The sequence below is a fragment of the Papaver somniferum genome, chromosome 1, assembly GCF_003573695.1.
Source record: "Papaver somniferum cultivar HN1 chromosome 1, ASM357369v1, whole genome shotgun sequence".
NCBI classification, from domain to species: Eukaryota; Viridiplantae; Streptophyta; class Magnoliopsida; order Ranunculales; family Papaveraceae; genus Papaver; species Papaver somniferum.
Window position 1 is genome coordinate 236,212,381 of NC_039358.1, and position 11,784 is coordinate 236,224,164.

The window sequence follows — 11,784 nt, forward strand, 5'->3', positions numbered from 1 at the left end:
ACCCCCATATGACAACGTCTGGAAAATCGTTGTCATACCCGTTCATCAACGGCTTCTCAGTGTTGTTATCGGCCTTTTTTCTTGTAGTGGCATAGAGAATAGCCGGAGGAAATTCAGAGAAGGCATAGAGAATAGCCGGAGGAAATTCAGAGAAAGAGAGTATCTAATGCAGCAATCGATGATAGCTGGCAGGAGAGAGAACAATGCCCAAATAGTAGAAAAGGCAACCCGGCAGCAACCTAGACTAACGAACAAATGCGCAAGAAGCGAACCATGCAAACCAGAAATAGCAGCATTGTTCTCGTTAAGACAAAGGGAAAATGAAAATCTACGAAGTCTAGTGGCGAGATGGGACACAATCTACAGAGAATTAAAAGGAAGGATTTCATAGGAAGATTTAGTGCGCTCATTCATCTATTCATTGTCAACTAGGCAGCCATTATTTACTATGTTGTTCAAGATCAGGAACGAAGTAAAGTTGAAGGAATTGAAAAGATATCAATCTGAGCACATTCGCAAGGAAGAGGAACGTTGATAGTCAAGGAAGGGCCGGGGAAGCAAGATGAATGTACTTGTTTTAATCTATCAATTGATAATGTATCAAATTTGCAAAAGAACAACAATGAAGTTTTGATGAATTTTGATGAATCGTATTATGAATATGAATTTTCGAAACTTACAAAATAATCAAAGAAAGATAAGACCTCGCATTAGTAGGCAAATAAGATTCATGAAATAAACAGTTTCTAGGGAAACTTAAAACCTTTGCCTAGGAAGGCTGAGAATCCACGACATGCACCCTACTTCGCATGAAAATGCAAGAGGCAAGACTTAACGCATGTCGTGAAAAACTCTCAGAGAGATAAGCTAGGGGCAATGATAAGACCTATCCGGTGAGGGTCCCTTTTATGATGTCCTTCGGTAAGGGGTGCAGAAATATGACCAAGGCGCCGACGTGATCGGTTGAGTTGCGGGTGCCTGAGATGTCTGGAGCGTTACCGGCCATGTCCGTATGGAAAGTCTTGGCTACGATGCACTCGATTCCTAAGAAACCTCACTTAGGGTGTGACTTCGTAACCCCAAGCCACATCGGCGAAGGTGATAGGAAGTCACGAAAACAACTGACTGTCGTAATAACTGGATGGGAGGAGACCAACATGCATGTTAGGGTTAACCTCCTTGAAGGGGCAATCAGGAGGAATATAAAGGGATGGCACCCTCCAGATTGGGGAGCTGTGTGACAAAAAAAGACGGCAATGTCATGGGGCTAACATTCATGGGAATAACTAGGTCTGTCGCATTGTTGCGGAGAAAATAAAGCAAATGTTAAGACGAGGTTGATGGATTATTATTTGAAAGAGTAATAAGTGCATGTGACTTCGTCGAATTAAGATCCTTCTGAAAGGATGAGGCACAATAAGACCTTAATTAGGAGGCACATTAAGACCTCGTATAAAGTAACACATAAAATGAATAAGAATTAAATGCAACGAGATAATTCTTGGATTTTATGAGAAAAGAGGATATGGGCAACAAGGTAACAAGGGTAAGGCTGTCAGAGGAAAATAATATTTTTGCATTTTGTTCTTCTTTAGCATTATCCTCGTAAGACTTAGCGTTTCGCCCCGACAAATGAGGCAAAGGCAAGAGGAAAGAAGCGAAGACAAAAGCAAAAGGCAAGAGCCAACAAAATATGAAGACTGAAGATGAAGACTACGTGAGAGATACAAACGAAATACAAAATAAGATGCTGCGAGATGTTTCGCGAACCAAAGGGAAGGGAAGGATTTATCAAGGTTAAGGAATAGATGGTAAGGTATCGATTAACTCTACACTCTACCTCGGAAACACACAAAAGAATAAGAGGCAAGTATATACTTTAAATTTTATTATTCTTTCGAGTATTTCCTCGATAAGTATCTACTTGGCGAAATAGAAAGTCATAATATTGAATAAATATGTACTTAAGAAAAATAGAAAATTATGATATATTACCCAAAGAAGTTAAGGTGTTTTCCCCCCAAGCTTGGGTGCGCCCAGAAAGATAAACTGCTTCTAAAGTAGCCAAGCAACAAAATCAAAATATGAAAGAAGAAAACTAAGGCTATTGATGAGGGAGGGCGTCATCAGTAACGGTTGTCTCAGGAATCTCATCACGCGCTCCACCAAGACCAGAGTCAGTAGTAGCAGAGGCTTCCTTGGACTCTTCTTTCGTGGCCTTCGTATCATCAACCTTCTGCTTCTCGCCATCTTCAGAAAATCTATCTTCTTCGCCAGAGACGATCTTATCATCCTTTGGTTTCTCGTCACCGGAGAACATCTCCAAAGGAAAAGTAGGATGAGGAATGCCGTGCTCATCACAGTAAGTGTCGAAAAAAGGAACCAGATAGTTCTGAGTATTCTTACGAGCTAGCTTTGCCACCTTCGCGGAAGTTTCTATCATCTCATCCAAATCAGCGTTCAAGTCCCCCACCTCATTTTCAAGACAAGAAGCCTATGTGCAAGATTCATCCCTTTCATTGGAAAGGAGAAGGATTTGGCTCTTGTGGCGCTCTTCGGACTCTGCAAAACAGGACAAAATCTTATCAGAAACTTTTAAATCGGCATGATTAATGATATTTGGCATCACACCTAAAGCTACCTTCCATTTGCAAAGGGTGGTATTCAAAGTCTCTTGAATATCGGTATACAAATGATACAGCTTGGATATTTTTAGATCTGACTCGTGAAGCTGAACACATAACTCGTGATACACATTGTCCCAGCCTTTACCGTGACCAGATTTCGAAGTATCTTGACTAGGATGAATGACGAGAGCACCTTTGCTTTTGCGATGATCTGAAGACTTGACCAGGGAAGAATATTTGGCAGACTTTGAGCGTAAGGAGCTATTTAACTGAGACTAAAGAGATGCCACCTTTTTCTTCAGGCAGTCGATCTCTTCGCTTAAACCAGTTATTTTGTTACGAGACCTATGAAGATCCGCCATGACCTGATTCTTTCTACTGATCACACGCTCATTATCTTCCTCTAACCTCCTATAAGCAGACAACGCCGAGAAATGAAGATGCCGCGAAGTAATTAGGGAATTGTTAACTCGTTGGAACTCTAACTTGAGACGCTCATTCTCGTCATGAAGGTGATAATTCATCTCCTCAATACGAGAACAATCGACGGAAAGGCAGTCCACTTGCGAAAAAAGAGTATCAACCTTCTCATTCAAAATATGGTTCTCAGACACGTAGCAATCATTCTGGTTCACAAGGTTCAGATTTTCAGCACACACATCTTCTAGTGAGGCAGATGATTCAGAGGCATTCACTTGACGTTGCATGCATCGAACTTGACGAAATAAGAAAATAACAGAAGTAGAGACAAAGGCAAAGAACGAATCTGCGAGGGGAGGGAACTTACTCAGAAGATTCTCTATTTTCTGACTTTGCTTGCTGGAATGCTCCTTTTCCTCTTTGACCTCCTTTGCCAAAGACTTGATTAGAGCCTCGTCCTTCTTTGCTTTCTCACGAATAAGCCTAGCCTCTACGAGGTTGGCCATATGACGGTTGACTTCCTGCGAAGTGAAGAGACAAAACTCAGGAAATAAATCTGGGTCCAAAGAGAAGACACAACAGAAAGGAAAAAAGGGTCACCTAATTCATCAGTGCCGAATGCTGATGAAGAGACAAATTCATAGAAGCATTTTGCATTACAGACGATTCCAGAGAGAGAAAGTCATCAGCACTAAGGGTCACCAAAGATTCTAAGGCGCGAGACCTCATGGCTGGGTCTTCGCGAGCCTTGACATAGACGTTTTGGAGAAATTTCATGTCAGGGTCGAAGATAGGGTTGGACAGCACTGACGAAACCGCCTGCTTCTTCTTTTCTCCAGTAAAAGGATTCCTGGTGGCCTTCTCGGGGCGCTCAATATCGAGAAGAACAGGAGGTTCATCTACTTTAGCAGAGGTGGTCGTGCGAGATTGAGAAGGTTGAGGCTTGCAAGGAGTAGAGAGACTTGAAAGTATGGCAACCTTGGGAATGGCGGTCAAAGCAGCCAGATCCAAGACGAAATACGCAAGCTGATAATAATAATGAAATAAAATACCTGAGAAAAAGGAGGAGGAGGGATAGGATGATCATGCCTTTTTCGCCCCTTACTTGACTCAGCAGCGGGCTGCATAGCGAAGGAAGTATTACTCTAGGTAGAATAGAAGATCAAAATTTAAGAATATCACGAGAAGAAAATAATGATTAAAGTGGATTCCTATTTAGGAGTGGGAGACCCGATAGTGATATCCGTTTCCTTATGATCTTTGAGTATACCAACAACGGGAAACTCGTACTAAAATAGGAAAGAACAAGGATATAAGAGCCAATGAAATCAAAAGCAAGACAAGGGTTTAAGGGAAAAAAGATGATACCTCGTCAGACACGGAACAATGAAGTTTCCAAGGGTCGCAGTCAGAAAGATGGCGATGTTGAGGAAGATGACCCTTCCTAGGATTTCCATTCTTGTCAAAACCCCAGACCAAAGGGCCCCCCACCACTATGGGAAATGTCGCCCAATCTTCATCTTGCTCTATCTTGAGAGGGCCCAAACTCGCTAGATATGCGAATTGTATTACCAGAAAGTTGAAAAACCCCACACTGGAGCTTATTCAGAATCTCGAAGAAAGTAGGATTAGAAGGGTTGTAGAGAGGAAAGGTTAACTCGGACCTTAACTGACCAAGGGAGATGATCATCTTATTCGAAGACCAGGCGTCGCAGAGAATCCATCTAGAGTTTAACTCCATATCGGGAGTTGCGTGGACAGCAGGAGAGAAACAGAAGAGCCGGTAGCGGGAAACAAAGATAAACCCATCTTCTGAAAAAATCCGTTTGGAAATCCTCATAGGACTTGAGTGGAGTGAGAGTTGATGTCTTTTTGGAAGCCATAATAATGAAAGGAAAATAGAGGATTGAGGAGGGGTACAACAATGGTGGAAGGAAGAGAAAGCGCAAAAACCAGATAGGCACAGAAGGAAGGAAGAGGAAAAGAAACCCCAAACTTAAGTCAAGATGGATATAAATAGCCTAAAAGATGACTGGCTTAGTTCTTCGACGGCACGTTCGAGGTATACTAACCGGGAATGGGCGGTTACCCAGAAGGCGTGGAGACAGAGGAGTGGAGAGCGTGGCGACTGGGGAATCTGGAGCGGTTCTTATTCCATTCTCGTATGACTCGAATAGAATAAGAAAAGGAAAAATGTAGGTACACGAAATAGGTTCGCCACGTGTCAGACGTAAAGGGATAAAAAATCTCACTTAAAGATCCTAGTCAGGGACTTGTCAAATCGGATGTCAGAGTTACCTCGTCGACTTTCAACTATACGAAGTAAAAAGAAGATACGGACAAAGGCATGAAGAATTTAAGATACGAAAGACCAGACTGGAGTGTCCAAAAAGTCATCAAGGACGAAGTGAAGAAAAAAGAAGTAAGATTACTTGGCTGAAAAGATAAGTCACGAAGTAGATAAATTATGGAGCAAGAAAAGAGACAGGTGTCCCGATCATCCCATGTGAAGATAGCGAAAGAAGGGGAAAAACTTTATGGAAAATGGCCTGGGCGAAGTAAAAAGCGCCTCCGCGAGGACGTGACTAGGCAAAGTGAGTTGTGATCCATTAGGGTTAGACGGCCTATAAATATAGGTCCTTGGGTAATGTATGGGGATGGATTTTCTGTTAAGTGGGAGAGCTTAGCTTAGAGGGAGATTAGGGTTTCCTTGCGTTTAAGAATTTGTATTCTCTTTACATGGAATGATTCATCAATAAAGATTTGGTCTGTTTATATTACTTAGTATGTCTTACATCTTGGTGGCTATCATTTTGGGTGTACTGCTGGATTTCCAGTAGTTATAAAGGGCATACTTTTCCATGGTAAAGCCAAACAATAAAGGAATTGTGAACCAGGTTATGAAAACATTCCATGCAGTAGACTGACCAATTAACCATCAGGGTTAGCCCAGTTGGCCAGGAGTTTGACTCTCAAGTAGGAGGTCAGCGGTTCGAGTCTCCGCTCAAGTGTAATTTATACTAACTTTAACATGGGTTCAAGAAGGGCCGAGTTTGCTCAGTGGGGTAAGCCGGTGGCTACGCTGCCAGGGGCAGGACGAGCCTATGCCTTAGCATCAAAAAAAAAAAAGAAAAAGACCGACCAATTAAACATAGACAGTAGATAAATGTAAACCAACAAGCTTAAAGATTCTTGAACCATTGAACAAGTGAATGTATTGTTACTGCAAAAACAATAATTGCATGCAGTTTAATTAAGTATCATGGAATTGGAAATGAAGGAAAGGTGTACAGAATTCATGATATACCTGAGCGTGTCACTGTTAATGACCTACACCTTGGGTGATGTTTCATCTCAAATATATGCGGTCGAGTTCAAAAAAGGCTTCTTAAAACCAGTTGATGTTGATGATCCATGTTGAGATGGTCTCTCTTCCGGAAAGCCCCAACTGTTCCCTTCCTGAATGTTTTCTCCCACACTTGATAAATGTAGACTTCCAGAAAAAACGTTCATAGTAGAGTATTTGGAGAATTCAGACTCTGGTTCATGATGTTTGTTGACGTCAATATCATATGCATTCAGTACCTTCTCTTTGCTTCTAAACTTGGTAATATTTGGATTTATGAGTCTTTTGACTCACATCTGGAAGGTGTCGACCCTCCTATTTCAAAAAAAATATTTCCTTCTAGATATCACTCACTGAATCTCTATTTTGATACAAAAACCATAACTCATGAATTCCTCGAGTTGCTTACTGAGTTTTGGGTTCTTTCTTCTTATTTTATAAACACCACCTTATGAACTAATCAGTTTTTTTTTTCCTCCATATACACCTATCAAAGCAATCTGAAGTCCAGCTACGATGATAATATGACTTACTACATTGGACAGTCGATCCACATCCAATATAGTGTACTATTTGGTGTATCAACCAGTTTTCCATTTCATATGTGTGCAGAATTAACAGAGGTTCAAAGAACATGCAAGACTGCAATATCTACTGCAAAAGTAAAGGCCACTTACATAACAATGTATAACTTCGCAGTTTGATCTCCATGGCTCTCAGTTGTAGCTGGAAAGAAAAAAAAAAGGATCTTTCCCGTTTTTGTAGATATCAAATAAATAAAACGAGTATCTCTTAGAATACAATGTCTCCAATTCCACTCATATGGTAATTTCCCACTGACACATTTTGAATCCTAATTAGAATAAACATAAATCATCAGACACTGGTATACAAGTAACAATGCTCTACGTACCGTTAAAGTGAGAATACACATTTCCAGGTAAAGTTAAATAAAAGAGAATTGCATCATTCTTTTGATATGGCCATGCCAGATATTGATAAAATAACCAATGAATTCCGCGAATATGAAAGGATTCCTTGCAGTAGATTGACAATTGAACATAGAAGGTATATGAATGTAAACCAAGCCAATGAATTGTAACTGCAAAAACAGTAATTTCATTCGGTTATAAGTATAATAGAACGGGATCCTGTTCAAATGAAGAAAGCATATCAGCCTCAGAACTCCATTTCATTTCGTCGTTGTTCCAATTCCAATTTTTCCATTCCCAGCATATCCATAAGGTCGCCAACAGAATTTTCTGAGTCAACATAACTAATAGAATCTTCATCAACGAACCGGCCATCTTCCGCTCTTTCTACATGTTTCCTCTTCCTCCTAATATTGCCAGTACCACCTTCTTCTAAAATTGTAACACTTAAAAAGAAAATTCCCAATTAGTTGACAACTACGAAATTTCTCAATTATCATAAGTTAAACATGCAAGGAACCAAAATGAAACCATGAAATTTGTTCAATTATTTATCATACTTTTAAACATGTAAGCAATCGAAACAAATACAACATGAAAGATCACTAAAGTGAAGATATAAGAATTACTCACAGGTATCATCAGTTGTAGCCCCTTGTTGAATTTCTGTTTCATCATCTTTCCCGGGTACTTTCTTCCTCCTCCGTTTCAAGCCCCTAGAACCTGCATCTTGATCACCATCTGCACTTGTGTTCTTTTTAAGAAGCTTCTTCATCTTATATGCCTTTGCATAATTGTAATGTTTTTCACAAAATTTGGTTTTAGGAACACTGCCATCAGCAGCACAATGACTCATCCTAAAATTCTTGCATCTCAATGAACCATTAGTTTGACAACAACGCTGTCCATCTGGAGGCAGCTTCATCTTCTCCATCTCCTTCATCTTCTTCATCTTCTCCATCTGCAATGACTCCTACTCTTGCATTTCTCAATCATCTTAATTCAAACATTTAAGCAGTCAAAGACGAACAACAACATAAATAAATCACTAAATGATTTCTCTGGGTACTTAACAACTATCAAACATCTCAATTATTATATTTTAAACAAGTAAGCATCCAAAATGAAACTTTTCATAATTTTTAACATGTAAGCAACAACAACGTCAAGAACAGATGAAACTTTGAAATCGAAAATAGTTACCGTAATTTTACAAATGTAAGCAATCGAAAAAAAACAACTACATAAAAATCACTAAAATGAAGATATAAGAATTACTCACTGGTAGCTGGTTGCATACTTTCTGTTACTTCAAGAGACCGGTTATCTTCCTCAGTTACCTTCTTCCACTTCCTTTTCAAGCCTCTACATTTTATAGGACCAGTAGCACTACAACCTGCAGCTTCCCCGTCCCCATTTCTCTTCTTAAGATGGTTCTCGTAATATCTACTCTTGTAATGTTTTTCACAATATCTACTCTTAGGAACACTATCATCATCACCATGTCCCATCCTAAAATTCTTGCATCTCCATATTTTACCATCAGTTTGACAGCAACGCTCCTGTACCTTCTTCTTAAGATTGTAATGCTTTTCACAATATCTTGTCTTAGGAACAGTATCATCATCAACAGCAGCATCATGACCCATCCTAAAATTCTTGCATCTCCATCCTAAAATTCGTTACTTTCCTCCAGTACCTTCTTAAGCTTTTCAGAATACTTTGCATGAAGATTGTGATAATGCTTTTCACAATATCTTGTCTTAAAGAACAGTGTCATCATCAACAGAAGCACCATGACCCATCCTAGAATTCTTGCATCTCCATCCCATCCCATTCATTTTACTACAACGCTGTTCATCTGGACCGGAACCTGCATCTTCACTTCTCTTCTTCTTAAGATTTGCATGATAATTGTAATGTTTTTCACAATATATTGTCTTAGGAACAGTATCATCAGCAGCAGCAGCACCATGAGCCATCCTAACATTCTTGCATCTCCATCCCTTACTAGCAGTTCTACCACAACGCTGTTCATAAGGAGACAGCTTCTTATTCCTCTTGGTCCCAACATTGGCAGAACCACCTTGTATATGAGCTGCATATACAGAGAATTCTCAATTAGTTAGACAATTTGCAATCCTAAATTACAGGTTCCCTAATTCCTGTCAATGAATTTTGTTTTCTGCCATTCTTTCAATTTTTTTCCTCCTTGCCCCAATTTTGACAGATGAAACTATGAATTTTCTCAATTGATTATCCTAATTCAAATCAAACGAACCCAATCACTAAAATAAAAAATGTATCTAAGAATTACTCACAGGTATCATCATCTTCACCATCTCCAATTGTTTTCTTCTTCTTCTTCCGTTTCTTACCATACTCTGCAAAATAAATGTAATGTTTTTCACAAAATTTGGAGTTACGAACACTATCATCATTAGCAGAAGCACCGCCATGACTCCTCATCCTAAAATTCTTGCATCTCCATCCCATTCCACTAAATTTACTGCAGCGCTGTTCATCTGGAGGCAGCTTCATCTTCTCCAACTCCAAATCGTTGTAATCTTTGTAATGTTTTTGACAATAACCCAGTTCATTATCAGCACTAGCATTCTTGCAACTCCATTTCCCAAATTTTCTGCTGCAACTCTCTTGATTAATTTTTCTACCGCAAATCTCTTCTTCTTCACTAGCAGCGGCAGCCTTCATTATTACACCAACAAAAAAAATCTGATGTTGCCCTAGAAATAAAATCTACTTGTTGTGTGGGGTTTTGTCTATTATACCCTCACAATTATCGCCTTGTTTCCGAAAGTCATACGAGGGGCTTTTTAATCGTAAACTTATATAAGTCTATCCATTTACCATAATTGTATATATAATTTGAGACCCAAATACTGGCAAATACTGGCCTCACATTGAAAGTTAAGCCAAAAGCTTGAATTTTAGAGCTCCTGGCCTCCGATCAATAGGAATTCAGGGTTTTCAATTTATTTTGTAATTTTTCGTGCACACCAATCACTTAGGGTGGTGATTATCCTTTGCTCCACTACACAAACGGAGCACGCCATACAACGATGGAACCCTAATTCTATTCTCCTCTCTTTTCACCGTCTCCACTGTGCCTATTTTCTCCCCTTTTTCTCTTAACAAATCTCTTCTTCTTCTCTGATTCTTTCTCATGCAGCTTTTTCATTCTCTCTCACAATATTAGTTATGATTATTAGTTGTTTTTTGATTATTGGTTTATTTTATTTTACAGGTATATACAAAGATATCAATAAAAACCTAACAAAAGTGCACAAAGAAAACCCTAATATCTAGGAAAACACGCTTACACGGAGTCCATCTTCTTTCGTTTCTTTTCGGTTGAATTTTAATTTAGTAGCTTAACAATAATAATGAGCCATATACGATAACACCTTCAATGGTTTTGTCTGTCTTCACTCGATCTTTCTTTCAGATTGAGGCATGATCTTGCCTCATGTCTATTTGGTAAGTTCCTTCAAATTTGTCGGAAAGATTAGAATGAGTTATTTCGTAATTGATTGCAAAGTTTATGCTAAATGTGTTAGCTAAGTAAGTAATTACATTTTAAATCTATGATCATTATGTCGTGTCTCAGGTTATTTGTGGCAATGGAAAGCTAGACTATGGATGCACTTGGTTATGGGGCATTCTTGGGGATCTATGCAATCCTGATATATCATCTACGATGCGGATATAAAGAGCTGTCAGGAATCAGTTTGATGCTCTTGGAGTGGTTCTATGCCTTGAGCAATAAGGTACAACCTGCGTTCCTTTTGATAACTATTACCATAAGAATTTAGTTCAAGTTTTACACGTAAGATGCTTTAGACTGGGAAAAATCTATAAGAATTTGTTTTCACCATTTTGATTACACATTCTTTTTGACCTTCTTATGTAATTTCATCTACTTCCAACTGTCTTTTATGAGAGAATTTTGAATGTTCATCTTTTTAGTTTGGTAGCAATAGAAAGTCTGAACTTTTTGCAGGTTTTCACATATGCTTCTGTTGTATTTCACGGGTTGTAACATGTTTTGGAAAACAGAACTTAGGTTTAAAAACCGTTACCGGTACAAGTTAACATTTCAGTTTAAGGTGCAGTAAACAATCTAATATGTTTGAATTTTTTCTTTAGGTAGTTGCGCAAGTCATGTGGTGCTTAATTCACACAATCTGGATTGGCAACTCTGTAGCAGTGGCAACCTGGTCTGTTTTGTTTTTGCAATGGTGACAGGAGAATTTCTTCAAGGTATGAAGAAGACATTCTAAAAATATTTTGGGCTGATTTATTGTGTGTTATTCTTTATTTGTGTATTTTCTGGACTAACTTCGTTGTGATAACACTACTTTAGCCAAGAGGGTTGAAGTAGCATTTTAAGAGTCTCAGTGCGCCTCCAGCAATGTTTTTTTTTTTTTTTTTGACAAAT

The 11,784-nt window shown here is 39.0% G+C and overlaps 1 protein-coding gene across 1 annotated transcript; it reads right to left on the reverse strand.

Annotated features, from left to right (window-relative positions):
* Positions 1-8,622: 8,622 nt before the first annotated feature.
* On the reverse strand, positions 8,623-10,037 carry LOC113273135. Its single transcript, XM_026522903.1, has 2 exons — positions 9,647-10,037; positions 8,623-9,423 (listed from the first exon to the last, which is right to left on the reverse strand). The coding sequence occupies exons 1-2, from the start codon at positions 10,035-10,037 to the stop codon at positions 9,089-9,091; spliced, it is 726 nt and encodes a 241-aa protein (XP_026378688.1). The 3' UTR covers positions 8,623-9,088.
* Between the last annotated feature and the right edge of the window lie 1,747 nt (positions 10,038-11,784).

Excerpts from the sequence above, each read along its gene's own strand:
- LOC113273135 (XM_026522903.1), bottom strand. The coding sequence starts at position 10,037 with ATGAAGGCTGCCGCTGCTAGTGAAGAAGAAGAGATTTGCGGTAGAAAA. Across the intron at positions 9,424-9,646 it reads TGGTGAAGATGATGATACCT|CTCATATACAAGGTGGTTCT; the intron begins GTGAGTAATTCT and ends CTGTATATGCAG.